The following is an 18,749-nucleotide window of genomic DNA, read 5'->3' as shown; positions in this document are numbered from 1 at the left end:
TGTAAAGCCCACTGGGAACAATTGTTTACTTTTGATAAATTCTGCAGAATCAAACTTTCAATGGAAATCTATGGGGCAAGCAACACCAGTTCATATTTTTGGTAATGTACAAAGCACTTTTTTTAAAAGTCATATTAATTATTTTGTACTACATAGATTTTGTTCTTTTTTTTTTCAAAAGTACAGTAAAAACAGTAATATTATGAAATATTATTATATCTTGGTGCTCAAAAACAGTTGTGCTTAATATTTTTGTCGAAAATGTGACACTTCTATTCAGGATTCTTTGATCAATAGAAAGTGTAAACGAACAGCATTTATTTGAAATAGAAATCTTTTGTATAAATATAATATCTGTACTGATCTTTTTTTAATACTCTAGACTTTTGATTTGTAGTGTGTGTGTACATTTCTGTTCTGTCGAAATTAGATCACAATTTTGCACTGAGAAGTGACACTAGATTTTTGAAACCGAGTGTGTTGTGTTTCTACGTTGCAGTGGTTTGCTGTAAAGTGTTTTTACAAACTGAATGACATTTTCTGTTGAAATCAACAGAGTTAAATGTGTCACTGAAGTAAATATTCCGAAAAATGTCCCAGTGTTTTTAAATCTGTACAGTAAAAGTCTTACAGGTTTTTAAACAATGAACAATGTGATTAAACAATGAAGGAATTAAATTTTTGAGTGGACTTTTCTTGTATGTAACCTAGAAAACCCAAACGTCGCACAGTAATTACAGAAATTCTGGCTCACAAAGTAACTCTTTTCTTACACAGCATTTGCGTTGGTGTTTCACTATAGTGTGATGTGTGAATGAAGTCTTTGTAATGTCATGAAGCATGACTGATGGTGCTGTCACACATGTAAAGGAGCGAACAGCAGAAGTCACAGATGTCTTTGTTCTGCTAACGCTAATGCTAATCATGGCTAATGCTGGGGAAAGATTCTCAGAACTCCAGAATTCCAGGGATTTAGTTCCACACAAGTGAGCTTGCTACAGATCTTCGATTTCTGAAAAAGTGTGTCCAAAGAGAGACAATCATTGAAATTGTCCACACAAAAAATTCCAAACCTTTTTTTTATTATTCTTTTGCATCTGCTTTACACAGTTTGCGACACTTACGTCTGCGAAGCAATACCACAATGATAAAAAATAAAAGCAAACTTGAAGTTAATAAATAGAGCTCCTCTGTATAATGTATTCACACAGCTGTACAATCCCATATGGGCCATATATGGGACAATATGACTCTCCTATAAATACAGAGAATCTGTCTCTTTTTGTGCAGATCTCTTCATTCACACACTGTGACTGTGTGTGCATTAGTCTACATGATTGTGCAGCTCTTGGCTCTGTCCTCCCTGAGGGCCGGGTTGGGTTCAAGGGGCGTGGCTTGTGAGCTGACTGGCAGTAGAGGCTGATTAGATATGCGCTTGAGAGCGTGGCGCGAGGAGCTTCTCTTGAGGCTCGGGATGGCCTCACGTCTGACAGACACCAGCGTGGCGATGTGAAAGACGTCTCGGACACTGTTCACGCACATTCGGGACGAACATTCCACATACGCCACTGCGCCCAGCTCGCGTGCTCGTGAGCTCCCCTGATAGACGGAAAGAAACAAGTCAGCTTAATTGTACCATGTCAGAAACATCCAAGTGAATTTACATTATCTTTTCTCAATTTGCTTGTCACTCCTCTCTCTCACGCTCTTTAATGGAAACCCTTTTTTGGTGTTCGTATGAATTACAGCAAAAGCTGAACCAAATGTCAAAGCAAAAATAAACATGCCACTCAACCGTTTTTTCATCCCCTCCCTTCTCGCACTTTTTGTTCACGTCAGCTAATTTTATTTTTTTTTCTCATATACTTTCCACAAATAGGGTGCATAAATAAGACCTGAAGCTCTTCTAAAATGTCATTTATTTCTCCAACAAAAGGTCAGTGAAAGTACATGAACATGTCTAATAGGCCTCACAACAAAAACATACACTTTGTGCCTCTGATCCTTTTAAACTGAAAGCTGTGGGACACAGAATTGCACCATTTTCATGTGAAGTGCCATATCTAATTCTCAGTACAGAGTAGAAATACAGAGAGAGCTAGGTGTTTTATAATGAAATATTGCTACAGCAAGTTGACCAGCTCAGAGCATTGACGTAATAAAGGAAACATTTTCTACTTCTGTCTCTGGACTTCAGTTTCTGTGTGTAATTATAGAGCTTTCATTTAGTGTCTGTGCGTGCTTAAGAAACAGTTTCAAACGCAACCTGGGGACGTGGATGACATGACATTTCAAGCTGTGACATTAGTCAACTGCAGAGTGTGATACTATACTTCCATCTAAAAGTATTTGAAACAATATTTTCATGTAGTCAGTGAGGAAGGCGGGGCTTAACCTTAAAACAGATTCGTTTTAGATTTTTTTAAATGGGACTTTTTTATTCACACACATGCTCTTCAATACATTTCACAGTTCGCACACATCTTTTTTCAATCTTGAATTGACAGTCTACAAGGTATATCTGTTCTGTTAACTTGCTAGCAGACTTCCAGACTATGTAAAGGCATGTTTGTGTAGTACCATGCATCTTTGTTCTTATGTTTGTGCAGCATCAGTTGAATAAACACTAATGTCCTAAAACAATCTCTCTTTTCTCATCATGTTCTTGTCCTCTGTGTGTGTGAGTGTGTGTACGCTCACCTGTTCATGAGTGACAGGTATGAGTCTCTGTTTGGACAGTTCCAGTAAGGTGCTGACATCTGTTCTCATATCCATCTTACATCCAACCACCACCAACTTTGCATTAGGACAATACTCTTGAGCCTCCACCTGCCACTGAGAGAGGGATAGAAAGAATCTTTAGATAAAAGCATCTATCCATCTACTGACCGACCCATCTACTTACCTAGGTACTGATCTACACTACTGTTCAAAAGTTTGTGCTCACATTTATTTATTATTTTTATTAATACTTGTATTCGGCAGGGACACACAAAATTGACCAAACTGATTTACATTGTTACAAACAAGTTTCTATTTCAAATAAATTCTTCCTAATCAAAGAATCCTCACAAAAATATGAAGCAGCATAACTGTTTTCAACATGAATAATGATAAATGTTTCTTGAGCAGCAAATCAGCATATTAGAATGATTTCTGAAGGATCATGTGACACTGAAGACTGGAGTAATGATGATGAAAATTCAGCTTTGCATCACAGGGATAAATTACACTTCAATATCAATTCAAATAGAAAACTACAATTTTACAATTATAATAATATTTTAACTGTTTTAACTACCTTTCTTTCTTACACAGCTATTAACAGCTTTAGGAGTAACATTTTAAATATTTGATTTCATTTTATGGCCAGTACTTGCAATAGTTGTTTCCACTGTGATACAGTGAGCCTGTGGTACATTACTTCAGCTAGTTTATATGCACATAATGAGTGCATAATGTAGTTGTGCATACATACCAGAGAGTTAGGGAAGCAATCTGACTACTTTCACATTGATTACTTTCACAATCAAATCGCACAATATTTACACCAGTTTTTAACTAATTAAACCACAGCATGGTAAACAACATTGGTTTTAAATATACTTTTACATCAATGTAGCTTAAAATGATCCCAACAAGACCTGTTTCAGGAACATTCCTGCTAATGCAGAACCATCTAAATCCAGTTATACAGACAGCTTGTGTGTGTCAGCATGCATGGTGTATTTGTGTGTGTGTGCGTGTGTTGTTCACCAGCCCCTGCAAAGGTTCAGCTATCTCAGCTATGGAACCATTCCACAAGTTCTGAATGTGTTCAACCATCCATCAAACAATGCTGTGATCTTTAACCTTAAATGCCACTGTTAACTGGCCAATCGGAGGTCACCGCCTGCCTCTCAACATTCCACAACAGCCTTTAGCTCCGCCTCTGTGGCCTCAGAGGTGAGATGCTGAGGTCTCTGGTGTAAAGACATTCAGTGTGTCTGCTGTGACAGGGTTCACGAGTTCACATCTACGTATATTAATACCGTAAGTTTATGCGTATTTGGCGTGCTGTCCGGGTGGAGGGCTCCGAGCTCGGGATGTGGCCCGAACCCAGAGTACTCCCCCCGGTTGTGGTAAGAGTAGATGGATCTATAAGTGAGGAGAAATGGGGTGGAGGAGGGATGCTGAAAACTGTCAATGAACAGAGATAGGTTCTGCTGTTATTTATACCTTGTCATGAGTTGATTACTGATTGGTCTCCACTTGTGTTAATCAGGTTAATGAACTGCGACTGTTCCTCCCGAACTTTGTTATAAAACAGCATTTAGAAGAACAACAGTGATGGTTTAGAGAATGAAAGGCTTTTGGAGAAATGTTGGGATAATTACAAATACAATCACTTTTTTCTAATTAAAAAAAGTTATATTGTTCAAATATATAGGGTCTGTTTTTGACTTTTGACTTTTCCATGTTTTTGAAAAAAGTCTCTTACGCTCACAAAGTCTACATTTATGTGATCAAAAATACAATATGAACAGTAATACCTTTAAATGTTATTACTATTCAAAATAACAGAACCAGAAAATATATTTTATTTTTTTAGATATTTTAAAATACAATTTATGCAAAGATAAATTTTCAGCGTCTTTACTCCAGTGTGCAGTGTCACATTTCTTATCAATCTTCCCCATAAAATACCCCCCCCAAAATGTTTCTAACAATATACTTCTGCCTCATCATTTGACCAAAATCTACCTTGTATCGCAGTCAGAAGTTATTGCCAAATACTCAATGGTTACTGATAGTGACTGTTATGTAAAAGTTTTGTATTCATTTTCATGCGTAGCTTGAAGCTAATTGTAGCTATTATTTGTAGCTACATTGTCGACAGTATTTTATCAAAAGAAATCACAGAAGGTAATAAGATTTTTAATTGTAGTAACATGATTTATATTGATAATATAATAGCAAGCTGTTTTACGGATGGTAACTGTAATATTATTATTGAAATCTTATTACTAATTAGTTACACTACAGAAAAAAAGTAATATTATTACTCTAACTAGTTCCTGACTGCGATACCTGTACATGTTTTCATGATTCTTTAGTGAATAGAAAGTTCAAAACAACAGCATTCATTTAAAATGGAAATAAAATTATCAAAACAAAATCACTGTCATTTTTTTTCCTCTCAGTTTAATGCATCCTTTTTCAATAAAAGCATTCATTTTTTGAAAGATAAAACAAAACAAAAAAACTTGCAGACCTCAAACTTCTAAATGGCAGTGTATACATGCAATGTGTCATATTATTGCCCACTCTTTTCATCTGAATATCTTTTTCTCACCCAACATATAATAAAAAAAATACTTAGAATGGAAAAACACATTCAGCGCTAGGCTCACACCCTCATCACCACATAATTGTTGGCATCTGTGTTTAGGTAAAGCTTGTGTTTTTGTGTAAATCCACAATGCCGTAATACTCCCCCACTGCTAAACACCCACAAACAAAAACTTCTCTTAGTGGACAATTACATTGTGTTTCACAGCGAGAGACTAATGCTGCAAGTATGTGTGTGTTTACCACTAGAGCTTATAATGTCATTCCAAAACGCACTCAGCAAGTTTATACTTACATTTTTCTTTTTTAGGATAAGAGGAGAGAAAAAGGAAATAAGAGGAAGTTCTGACCTTCTTAGGGATGCTGTCCAGCGTCTCTGGTCTGCTGATATCAAAACAGATGAGCACAGCATCACAGTCTGGATACGCCAGGGGCCGCACATTATCATAGTACGAGGACCCTGCAGAACACAAGCCAGGATGAAAACACTTCATTACGATAAAGGTGATGTTCAAATCAAAGAGGAAACACTGCTAATGGCATTTGCAAATGCTGTGGCATGTACAAATGATGTACAGTGGGTCATACAGCAGGGCAGAAGATATAAAAGACTGATCTTTCTACAGTGGTGAGTGCCTGAACCGGAAGGAGAGGTCAGTTTAATTCCAGCACAGTCAATTATTTCTATTTGGCTGTGCTCAGAATAAGATTTTCAACATTAGTCTCCATACTATTTCTGCAGAATAATGTATTCTGTATACTGTGCACATTATATGAATTTTCTAAGCCACCGTTGTCCCAGGGCTCAGTCGAGTCAAGTCAAGTCGCCATGATATTGTTTTCATGACAGTCAAAATATTTTAGACAAATCCAAATTCTGACAATAATATCATAACTCATAGCTCAGGTCAGTGTTCATGGTTTACCCGCTGTTTCCCACAATGCATTGTGCCCAACCTCCTACTCCATTTCCAATGTATTGAAGGAACCAAAAGTTATACAGCAGAGATATCTTAAAAAACTAAACAAAACAAACAAACAAACAAACCAAAAATTATAACTGCAAAATAAATGGTTCTATTTCCAAGATAAAAGTTGGACATTATTAATGCAATGTGATGAGGTTATCACCAGTGATATTTTAGTATCATTGAGATATTATTATTGTTATTATTATTTTGAATTAGTCTTTATGTTAAGATTTTCCCTTATAATTTTAGTTACAGCTTTAGTAATTGTATTGTGATTTGCCATTTCTGTTAGTTTCTTTTTCATATATATATATATATATATATATATATATATATATATATATATATATATATATATATATAGTTTAGTTTGAGTTCATTTAATACATTAAGTCAACTATATGAAACAGAGAAATATTTTCTGGGCAACTAGCTAAAATAAAACAGGTTTTTGTATTCTATTTTTATTTTATTTTAGTTAACCTATATTTGTATCATCTTTTATCAATCTAACATCCTCCTATTTATTTCAGGTAGCCAGAATTATGTTATTGTTGTCACGTGACCTCAACAAATTACATTTAAACCGACCAGTTATAATTACAGAAAACAATAACTATTATTAATTCGATTTTGTGTAATAGTGACTAATTTGTTTAGCAGTGTGATCAAAAGTAAACAAGCATAAAATAAAATAAATCAGTTATATTGCTTCCAGTTCATTTGTGATGGATAAAGTAGAGCTCATGGGATAGTGGGACACATTCAGAAAATGCACATAATGCTCAGTACTTTGAATGGGCTTGTGAACTGCCTCTGTCTTTCCTGACAGAGAAACCATCTCTCACTCTGCTGTCCTTCCCTCGAGTGAGGACACAGATCCAGACATAGACAGAGAGAGGGACAGAGAGAGAGGAAGTGTGAGAGTGACAATGAGTGTTTGAAGCGCTGATCAAAGCGATCAGTTATTATGGGCTGGCCTCAGGAGCCACCCTGAGCCGCATGTCCCACAGTTCCCTCCGGCAGGTCTGTTAACCACAGGGAAAGATGGTCCAATCAAATTTCCTAGATGAGAGTGCAAATAAGGATAAGAAGAAACTAATAAAAGTGTTCAGAGAGACACACTGGAATGAAAAACAGGTGATTTCTGTCGTCATATTCAAGTCATTGTTATTTGTCGCAAGGTTGAGTGTCCTAGTCCACACGGACACAGAAGATTTTGTTTTTTGTTCTCCCTATAAACAGCTTTATAGGGAAATAAACTTGTTTACTTACCTATTTAAATGAGAATATTCAATATACTTCTATTGTCTATTTTTATATAAACCCATTAATAATCACCCAAACCCTACTCGAAGTAATATTTTTGCATTACACACACACACACACACACACACACACTGGCCACTTTATTAGGTACACCTTGCTAGTACCAGGTTGGACCCCCTTTTACTTCCAGAACTGCCTTTATTCTTTGTGGCATAGATTCAACAAGGTGTTGGAAATATTTCTCAGAGATTTTGGTCCATAATGACATAATACCATCACACAGTTGCTGCAGATTTTTCGGCTGCACATCCATGATGTGAATCTCCTGTTTCACCACATCCCAAAGATGCTCTGTTGGATTGAGATCTGGAGACTGTGGAAACCATGTGAGTAAAGTGAACTTTTTACTTCTTACAGTTTATAAATGCATGAATTTCTGTCATGAAAGTTATTTTCCATTCACTGAATGTTGTAACAAAGGTAATAAAGAGTTGGTTATTATTATTATTAAATCTCTTTTAGGCTCAGACTGTATAGGGTAAAGCTTATGGGTCTGTCACGTGTTGAATGAATGACTCGAAAAACCTGAATACTCAATAGATGAACTAATCCATTCTCTTTATGGCTCAGACTGCATCGACTGAAACAGGTGATTTTGACTAATTCCAGTACAGAGCCTATAGAATTTTGCACATGCGCGACTGAACGAATCACTCCCGAGACGACTTGTTCTTCCCGAGTCACATTAAAGTCAAAATGAACCAATCGTTCAAGAACGACCCATCACTAGTACACTGTAGTCATAAAGGGATGGACATGGTCAGCAGCAATACTCAGGTAGGCTGTGCAGGGTACAGGGCTTACAATTGGTAGTAAGCGGCCCAAAGTGTACCAAGAATATATCCCCCACACCATTACACCACCAGCACCAGCCTGAAACATTGAGACAAGTCAGGATTGATTCATGCTTTCATGTTCTTTACGCCAAATTCTGACCCTACCATCTGAATGTCCCGACAAATCGAGACTCATCAGACCAGGCAACATTTTTTCAGTCTTCTGTTGTCCAATTTTGGTGACCCTGTGTGAACTGTAGCCTCAGTTTCCTGTTCTTAGCTGACAGGAGCAGCTCCTGGTGTGGTCTTCTGCTGCTGTAGCCCATCTGCTTCAGGGTTCGACGTGTTGTGCATTCAGAGATGGTATTCTGCATACCTTGGTTGTAATGAGTGGTTATTTGAGTTATTGTTGCCTTTCTATCATCTCTAACCAGTCTGATATCAACCTCTGATATCAACAAGGCATTTTCGTCCAAACAACTGCCGCTCACTAGATATTTTCTCTTTTTCGGACCATTCTTTGTAAACCCCAGAGATAGTTGTGTGTGAAAATCCCTGTAGATCAGCAGTTTTTAAAATACTCATACCAGCCTGTCTGGCACCAACAACCATTCCACGTTCAAAGTCACTTGAATCTGCTTTCTTCCACATTCTGATGCTCGGTTTGAACTTCAGCAAGTCGTCTTCACCACATCTAGATGCTTAAATGCATTGAGTTGCTGCCATGTGATTGGCTGATTAGCAATTTGTGTTACCAAGCAATTGAACAGGTGTATCTAATAAAGTGGCTGTTGAGTGTATGTATATATATATATATATATATATATATATATATATATATATATACATTTATCATTTATTTTATGTATGAATTATTTTCCTTTCATTCCTTACATATACAGTGGGTTTAGAAAAGAATCATCCCCCCCTTTAAAATGATCATATTTTGTTGCTTTGAATCCTGAAATGAAGACGAACAGATTTTGTTTTATCCTGCTGTATTTACTCAATGAAACTTAAAACATCCAAGTTCAAGATACAACTCCAATGTCACAAAAAACAACAACAACTAACCCCCCCCAAAAAACTAAATCAATGAGTTGGAAAAAGGATCCCCTTTGTGACAGTATTTTTTTGAACCACCTTTTGCTTTAATAACATCCTGTAGTCTTTGCACATGTAGGGCCCTATTTTAACGATATATAAGAGCATTTTAGATTCATGTAGTCTACACAATAATAATCTATTACATTTTAATCTTTTGTTGTTTTATATTGAAAAATGACCATGAGCGCACAAATGAGTGCAAATGCATTTGCTATTTAAACAACGCGACGCAGGATGGGAAAATGAGAACTGCGTCGGGCTGAAACTAGCAAAGACACTTGCACCAGGTGTATGATAGGCCCTCTAGACTTTGCAATATTTGCCCACTATTCTTTGCAGGACTGCTCAAGCTCAGGTGAATTTGATGGTGAGCGCTTGTGGACTGCAGTCTTCAAGTCGTTGCACAGATTTTCAGTGGGGTTTAAGTCTGAACTCTGACTGGGCCATGCAAGGACATTCACCTTTTACTCCTTCAACCTCTGTGTGCTCAGTTCTGCTGTGTGCTTTGGGTCATTGTCATGTTGGAAGGTGAAACTTTTTCCCATTGACATCTTTCTGGCAGAGGGGAGAAGGTTTTCTACAAGAATTAGACGGTATTTTGCCCCATTTATTTTTTTCTTCAATCCTGACAAGTGCTCCAGTCCCTGCTGCAGAGAAACACTCAGAACAGGATCCTACCACCTCCATGCTTTACTGGAGGAATGCTGTTATCTGGACTGTGAGCTGGATCAGATTTCTGTCAGACATTTTGTTTGCTGTTGAGGACAAATAATACAATTTTAGTCTCATCTGCCTCAGAATCTTCAAGATGTGTTTTGTCAAGACTGCATGAGGCCTTTCTTGAGGAGTGGCTTTTTTTTTTTTTTCAACCCTCCCATACAAATCACATTTGTGCAGAATCTGTGATATTGTTGTCACTTGCACACAATCACCACTCTTTGTCATAAATTCCTGCAGCTGCTTCAGAGTTGCAGTAGGTCTTTTGGTGGCATCTCTGAGCAGTTTCCTCTTGGCTTTTTCATTCTGTATGGAGTGACGTCCTGATCCAGTGAGGGTCTGTGTTGTACCAAATACCTCACACTTCTTAATAATAGACTTCACTCTGCTTCTAGGCATTGATAAAGCCGTTAAAACATTTTTTTTTGCATCTATCTCCTGACTTGGGACTCTCCACAGCTTTATCCCGGAGATCTTCTGACAGTTCCTTGCCACACATAATTTGCTTCAGTTGCACTACCAAGGACTGAAATGCTCCAGGAAAGCTCTTTTTATGCTGAGCTGATCAAACTGACCACAGCTGATCACAGCTGAAAGTCAAATGGCTTTTTATGCGCCACTGAGAAGGTGGTTAGCTACACCTGATTGAGTTTACACAAGTCATTTTAGGAGAGGGCGATCCTTTTTCCAACTCAGTGATTCTGGTTTTTTTTTATTTTTTATTATTATTAATTTACGCATTTGAGGGGGGGGGGGGGTCTCTTTAACAACAACAGAGTAATAATAATAACAACAACAAATGGCCAAATAATATTTATCAAATTTCATGAAATGTATGTGATCATTTAGTTGTCCCCAAAGTATAGTTTAATTAACCCCCCCCCCCCCGCCACACACACACACACACACACACACACACACACACACACACACACACACACACACATCACACACACACAGAAACAGTGTTTATTGTACAGCTGCTCCTTATCTCAGCCTGTTTGCTTTTGTATGTGTGTGTGCTTATTTCTTAACACTCCTGTTGTCTTTTTTTTTATCTGTTTTTCTATTTTATAATTTGAAGTCTTTATAATTTATATAATTTATGATCACTCTCCTCCGCCAATCCAAAAACATTCACGTATTCATGGTAAAAAAAAAACATTAATTTCCTGTCTTGTTTGCAGTGGTTATTAAATGTCTCCACAGAAATCTCGGCCGGTTGTTTTCTTTTTGTTTTATTTTTGAGACATTATTACTATGAGTATGTCTGTAGTGCTAGACATAATTTGTGTCTTGTTAAGAACAGCGTGTCCGCATGAAACGCTGACCTGAATGTTTGCCAGTAAACATTCTCCTCTTCCAGTCCCTAGATTCACCTCTCGCCAGCTGTGCTGATGCGTGTGTGTGTGTGTGTGTGTGTGTGTGTGCGCATGAAGCAGAACTCTATGGAATGTAATTGTTGAAGATGTAGCCCTGAGCACAAGAGTGTCAGTTAGCTCAGTAGCAGCACACATATGCTCACACAGACATCGACAGACACCTCATTAAGAAGCATCAGAGACACAGCGTGATTACCTGTGTGAATGTGTGTTTATGTTTGCATTTTGGAAGCTCTAAACAGGCCTAAGGGTAATGCATGAAAAGGTTAAACTGAAAAGAAGGATGTTATGCCAGCAGAAACAATGCCTGATGAAGGTTGTATGACTGAAATGTTGCATTAACATTTAATTTCCAGTGTGCAGGATTTATCATTGATGACTGACACAGTGGTAACCAAAGCAGCATTTTACCATCTTGTGCATTTGGTATTTGCTATTTTGACCTATGAGCAAACTTATGGCAAAAAAAACCTCATTATGTTTGAAGACTGACAGTGTGATGTGTACATGGCCTATGTTTGACTATTTTAGCAGAATTCAAGTGATCTAAATTCCTAAATTTAGGAAAGTACCTAAAGGGATAGTTCATCAAAATTTTCATCATTTACTGACTTTCATGTCATTGCAAACCCATATGACCTGTTTGATATTTTGAAGAATGTTTGAAGCGTTTTTGCATTTACAATGAAAGTGCACTGTGTGGACATTTTGATAATATATCTTCCACTTTAGACATATTCTGATATATATAAGTAACTTTGCAACTACATGTCAACTAATAAATTAGAGTATTAGTAGACTGTTAGGTTAGGGTTAATAGAATAAGTTGATGTACTTGCAAAGTTTAATTATAGTCAGTAAAATGTCTGTTGGGGGACCATCAAAATAAAGCTCTAGCAGATTTTAAGCAGACAATCTACTAATGCTCTAATGACTGGGAAGATGACATGTACTTGCAAAATTACATATAGTTAGAATGTCAGAAAGTGGACTGTCAAAAAAAGTGTTGACGACATTAAAAAAAAATCGTTATCAGCTCTGGAATGACATGAGTAAATTATCATTTTAAATTTCCCATTAAACTCTATCAACAACATATACAGCATGCTGTCGATTACCATTTTCATCTCAGCTCTCAGTATCTCAAAACAAATAAAAACTGCCTTGACAGATATGCGAATAATAGAATGGAAGTTGTATGTTTACAGTCCTATAGACTTCTTTGTAAGTTGATGTCTGTCAGCATGTAGTTTGTTTGGTTATATAAACTGAGGGGATGGTTCAAAATGACTGAAAATACTGAGGCAAAAGCTGAAGAAAGCATACACAGCATATAACAGAAAAACAAATCACACGCAGTTAAACAAAGGGAGCCTCTCATTACCATTCAACGTTCTCATTACTCATTTCTCATTAGTCATCAAATCATTAGTTGCCCTAGTTCTCCAGATGGCCGGGCCAAAACACTCATCCAGCTCTCGATTTTACAACTGCAAATTCACTTTTCACACACATTCATCCCTAACAAATCAAGTGACAAATTCAGATGTATCCACATAGTTACATCATTTTGGAACACTTAAAGTGAATCACTTTCATGTCAAAATATTTTTATCCTACACTCCCACAAAAATGGTACCTGTGCGGGACCCTTATTTAGCCCTAAAAAGATGCATATTAGTTTCTAAATGTACCAAATCCACTATTTTATAAACAAAACTGTTTTTGTGTCACAGGATGTTATTTTAATTTTTGTAGGTGAGAATATTGTTGTTTAGACTTAAAATATGTGGTTTGTTAATAACGATTATTTGCTTAGACATTTTTGGAGATGTGAACTCCAGGGCTAAAGCAGCTGTTCAAGCGCTTCTGAACCCGCTGACAGCCGCCTCAGCTCGGTCAGATCTGCAGCTAGCTCTGGTGTCTCTATAGTGCTTAAACATGAGATATAATTTGTTTTGGGTAACTCTAACAGGCATTCTTTGGTCTCATTGATATATTATTTGTTCCAGAGCAAATAGTTTTGGCTGAGGGCACAGCCTCATAACTTTATATTTTATGTAACTTTAGGCTATATTAGAGCGCTGCCCCTTATACTGAATTGCTTAGCAACTTTTATGATGGCTGTTACTGTTCATTAAATATTATTATTCCATTAATAATATTTTATGTAAATAAAATGGTAGTATTTAAAATAGTATGCCTATTTAGTATTGGGAAATGGTGTTTGTGGTGATTTAAGTTACACTGCCACCATTAGATGCCACCAAAACATGAGCAAAATATGACCGTGTTTTTGCGCAGCTTGTCAGACACCATCTTTATTTAGCTTAATCGTCAAAGAATGGAATTTTTTCTTCTTCTTCTTTAATATTTTATTGCGTTTGGCAAACCAGCTTTAGGTACATATACCACCACCTGCTAGGATGGAGAGTGAAATTAAGGGAAAACTTAAGGAAAGAAAGAAAAAAAACATAATTATTTAAATCCTTTTCATTAACTCTGTATCTTTGAGATACTTAAATGGTATGTGAAACAAATGTATAGTTGCATCTTTATTTAACAATTTCTGAAGTGAGTTCTGATTAATTCCTATATGAAGTGCTTCTGTAAATTGTAATCTTTCGTTATCATATCCTTTTCATGATATCAAAATAACTGTTTCAGAAAGATCATATTTAACATAAAGACCAGACTCATGTTTTCCTATTATATATAATGATTGATTAAGTGCTCTCATTTCCAACTATTTTCATTTTTATTTTATATAAATGTAGTCCTATATTCTCACCATCCCATTTACTTTGCCACATATCTTTTAATGCTTTTTGTTAATTAACCCTTTTATCTCTAATTTACTCACGGCCTGCATGTGAGGCATCTTCTTCTTGCTTTATGGTGGATCGCAGATATAAGTGCATAACCACCACCTATCTCATAAATGGACCATTGACACTCTATCTACAAACTCAATTAGGAGTGTCAAAGTTCATGCATTGCAGTGCATCAGAGGAAAAAAATTATATAAATACTATTCAGTTTTTTGCACAGACTGATCGTTTTTATGTCTATCTACACATCAATGTATTGCCATGAGTGACAGGGTTTAATTTGGTTTGTTTGTGTATGTTTTTTGTTTTTTTATTGTATGTTTTAACCGTGATTCCCATCCACTTGCATTATATGACTAACAGACTGCAACGGTTTGTTTTAAGAATCTCTGTTTGTGTTCTACTAAAGAAACAAAGTCAATCCCACATCGTGGATGCCTTGGGAGTAAGCAGAGAAACATCACATTTTCATTTTTGGGTGAACTATCTCTTTTATGTGAAGAGACAACAATAAGCAGTTGCTAATTAGGAAACAAATCAACAACACATACTAACATTTGTCAAGAAAAAGATTTTGTAGCTGATTCTATGTCTGGCTCGTTCATCACGCTGGATTTGAAAGATCAAGTCAAGTTCATTGAATTGTGGGATACAATATTTCATGCAGTGAGCTCTGTTGTATACTGCACATGTTCTCAAATGTAGAAGGTCATCTGGGTATTCCATTCCTGCAAAGATTTGCACAGTATACATACTACAGAAATAGCAAGAGTAGTATGCCATGCTTTTCCAAATATAGCCATTGTTTTTTAAATGCATTTGGTGGCACAAGTGATACAGAAGCACATTTAATGTATGGGGCCATACATTGGGAAAAGCTTCAATTTAGCACTTTTTTTTTATTTCTGTTTGCTTCAAATTTTTCTGAAATTTTGAATTATTTTAGGTCACTTTGGTAAGATGTATCAGCCAATAAAACAGACGTGAATACATATACATATACTTTTGCACACAAAGCCAATGGGTGCCCTGCTGTTGTCAAGAGGGCTTACTGACAACATTTTTAAACAGTGATAGAGATCAAAACCGGCTGACACAGTCCACATTGAAACACTCTTGTGTCCCAGATTGTGGTATGAGAGCGCTTGCAGTTAAGCAAAGATTTATTCTCGACAGGGTTACAGTCTGACCCAGCACAGCCCTACAGACCAATAACAACAGCAAGAGAGGAAAACATTCCCACAGGAACTTAAAAATGGAGATGACAAGAAAAGAAATTCCCATAAAGGACTTTTATAGCAGGGTGGGGAACATGCAGAGGCCTAGAGCGGGGGATTTATGGGTCACACTTGCTGAGAAACCCCCTGAAGTGTGCGTCAGGATGAGTGTGTGTCAGCAATGATGTAGCTTAACACCAAGTGTGCTTAAATCCACACTGACAGTACTGTACAAACACTTACTCACAGCCCTGAACATATTACTGGAGTTCTGGCTTACCACACAAAGCCATTTATATTATAGATCTCACCCACAGATAGGGTCCAGGACTCAATAGCAATATTATATTGCTCAATAGCAATATAACAGGATCATATCCTACTCCGTATACAAAAACCCTGCATTGTCTATTGTGTATTGTTAAATCAAAGCAGCAAAAGTTCTGTTTCCTGACACTTTGTAGTTCAGACGTCACATTTTTTTGAAAATGACCAAAGACAAAAAAAAAGCCATGTTCAGTCGTTCCCATACAAGTTCACAAGGGGTCAGCCAAGCCATGGGAGGGACAGGAATGAACCATGTCCAGGCATAGAAGAGACAGGCACCAGGATTTGTTACAGTACAGCTTTTGCTATTGCTATCTGTTTATCCATGCAAAGATTTCTTAATGCTCGAGTCACAGTACATCACTGGCTATGTTTGGACTGGAATACTAGTATACTACCTTTAGCAGACTGCCTAATTTCATATGGATCTTATATATATATATATAGAGAGAGAGAGAGAGAGAGAGAGAGAGAGAGAGAGTGAGAGAGAGAGAGAATGAGTACATTGTCATTATAGTTGACTGCATTACAAGCATGTTTATTTAACTAAGTGTCGTGTAATTATCATGCACATTTAATGTTTAAATCCAAATCTGTTTTGACTGTGTGAACTGATAAGGAGTCAACCAGATAAAACTTCACATTGACATTACTTCTAGTTTATGTCAAGTGATACAGTATACAGTGCCCTGCTGTATACCCAGCATTTGGTAAAAATACGATTTTCCAAAAATGAATGCGATTTTGATGCCAAGCCAGATCTCACCTGATGTGTCCCACATGTTCAGCTCGATGCGGTGCTTGTCGATCTCAAAGCTCGCCGTGTAGTTCTCAAACACTGTGGGCACATAATTCTGCAAAAAAAAAAAAAAAAAAAAAAAAAAAAAAAAAAGGAAAGAAAGAAAAATGCTGTTTAAATAATAAACCAATAAATAGTGATTTTTTCATTCAAATCATGGCGCAGCCTAGTTGCTATGGTTACCCACTCGTCAAACTCGATTTCTGTTATATTTCGCTGGTTATTATTACAAGTTATTTATTATTTTCTTTTCTTACTTCAGACAGTTGGGGAAAAAATCTCTTATTTGAGAACGAATTGTCTCTTGGCTAACTTAGAGTTGTCAGACAATTTCTTAAAAACATATTCGATGTCCACCTGGCTCTAACTTGTAAAATAATGATGATAATAATGATGATAATAATATATATATATATATATATATATATATTTTTTTTTTTTTTCGTCAGTGATTAAAATGCAAATGTAAAAATAAAACGTGCGACGAACTCAATTCGCACCCTGGTTATTAGCGGTCTCACTTCTGCGTCTCGTGCAGTGAACGCCTCGGTGCCAAGTTAAAAACGAGCCTCTTGCTCATCTTTCTATCCACATGCACTCTACTGTGACCAGTCCGTTAATACACAAGCACGAGACATCATGCAGATGATTTAACTCATAACATATTATGAACTAAAAAAAAAAAAACACTACATTTAATGCAACTTACAGTTCACTGGTTTGAAACGGTCATACTACTTTCACACATACTCTGACTTTTCTCATCGCTGCATTCGTCATATTTAATAACTTATTTTATTTATTATTATTTTATTTTTTTAGATAGAAAGAAAAGTATTAAGATCCGTTCACCTCTGGGAAGCTGTCCTTGGCGAACACATGCAGCAGCGCCGTTTTTCCACACTGAGTGTCCCCGACCACCACGATCTTGCAGCGGCTGCACTGTCCCTCCATCATCATCATCATCATCTTCACTATCAGCACGAGCACCATCCGCTGCCTGATGACGCTTCTCTATAGCGCTGAATGAATGATTCTCTGAGTGAACGGCGATGTGCCAGAGCGAGCGTGCGTCCACTCACACACCGGCGCGCGCCCCTCCCCTGTCCGCCAGTCAGTCTCCCGGTTCCCACGGTGACACCACGCGCTCTCGAGTGAGTCTCGCGTCATGAGCCGGGCGTGCGGGTCGTGCTGCTGCCTCTTGACTCACTTCTCTTGAGTTCTAATGACACGATGCGGGGAGGTTGCCTTCCTGCTGTGCTCTGGGCATGGTGTAAATTAAGCGACCCCTCTGGCTCGTGAATGGAAATTGTTTTAACGATGCGATTTTACACATCACTTAGTCGCCCATCCAGGGTTCCCAAGGTCATTAAAAATATCAAGAAATTTGCATTAAATACACGCAATTGGAACATTAGTGCAATTTATCAATACCAGTCAAAAAGTCACAATTTCTATACTATCTAAAATATTTAATTTGGAAAGAATTGCTCGTTGTGAGTTGCTCGTTTCCATTGCTCGTTGTGAGTGCGATCTCTGTTAATTATAAATTCGTATTTTGCATTAAAATTATATTTCTGTCTCTAAATATTAATGTGTTAGCTACAGAGTGTTGAGAAAGTTCAGGTTACAATTATAAACCAAAAATATGTCTGTAGCCTATATTAGCTAGATTCAATTCTAATATTAAAGAGTCAAATTCTGATTCTACCATCTGAATGTCTCAACAGAAATCGAGACTCATCAGACCAGGCAACATTTTTCCAGTCTTCAACTGTCCAATTTTGTTGAGCTTGTGCAAATTGTAGCCTCTTTTTCCTATTTGTAGTGGAGATAAGTGGTACCCAGTGGGGTCTTCTGCTGTTGTAGCCCATCCGCCTCAAGGTTGTGTGTGTTTTGGCTTCACTAATGCTTTGCTGCATACCTCGATTGTAACGAGTGGTTATTTCAGTCAAAGTTGCT

At 37.1% G+C, this 18,749-nt stretch overlaps 1 protein-coding gene across 1 annotated transcript; it reads right to left on the bottom strand.

The window, feature by feature from the left end:
- Positions 1-971: 971 nt before the first annotated feature.
- On the bottom strand, positions 972-18,043 carry LOC127947165 (rho-related GTP-binding protein RhoN). The gene is made up of 5 exons (XM_052544170.1): positions 17,640-18,043; positions 16,755-16,842; positions 5,682-5,791; positions 2,701-2,835; positions 972-1,599 (listed from the first exon to the last, which is right to left on the bottom strand). Exons 1-5 carry the CDS (start codon positions 17,778-17,780, stop codon positions 1,330-1,332), a joined length of 744 nt encoding a protein of 247 aa, XP_052400130.1. The 5' UTR covers positions 17,781-18,043; the 3' UTR covers positions 972-1,329.
- Positions 18,044-18,749: the final 706 nt, after the last annotated feature.

The sequence above is a fragment of the Carassius gibelio genome, chromosome A3 (assembly GCF_023724105.1).
Source record: "Carassius gibelio isolate Cgi1373 ecotype wild population from Czech Republic chromosome A3, carGib1.2-hapl.c, whole genome shotgun sequence".
Taxonomy (NCBI): Eukaryota; Metazoa; Chordata; class Actinopteri; order Cypriniformes; family Cyprinidae; genus Carassius; species Carassius gibelio.
The sequence above is the reverse complement of the archived record's forward strand: the minus strand, read 5'-3'. Positions and strand labels throughout refer to the sequence as shown.

What these genes read in the sequence shown, in the direction of transcription:
- LOC127947165 (XM_052544170.1), bottom strand. Translation starts at nt 17,780, where the DNA reads ATGGTGCTCGTGCTGATAGTGAAGATGATGATGATGATGATGGAGGGA. An exon ending in GAACATGTGGGACACATCAG is followed by an intron (nt 5,792 to 16,754) that starts GTGAGATCTGGC and finishes TGTGTTCTGCAG; the next exon opens with GGTCCTCGTACTATGATAAT. An exon ending in TACCTGTCACTCATGAACAG is followed by an intron (nt 1,600 to 2,700) that starts GTGAGCGTACAC and finishes TCCGTCTATCAG; the next exon opens with GGGAGCTCACGAGCACGCGA.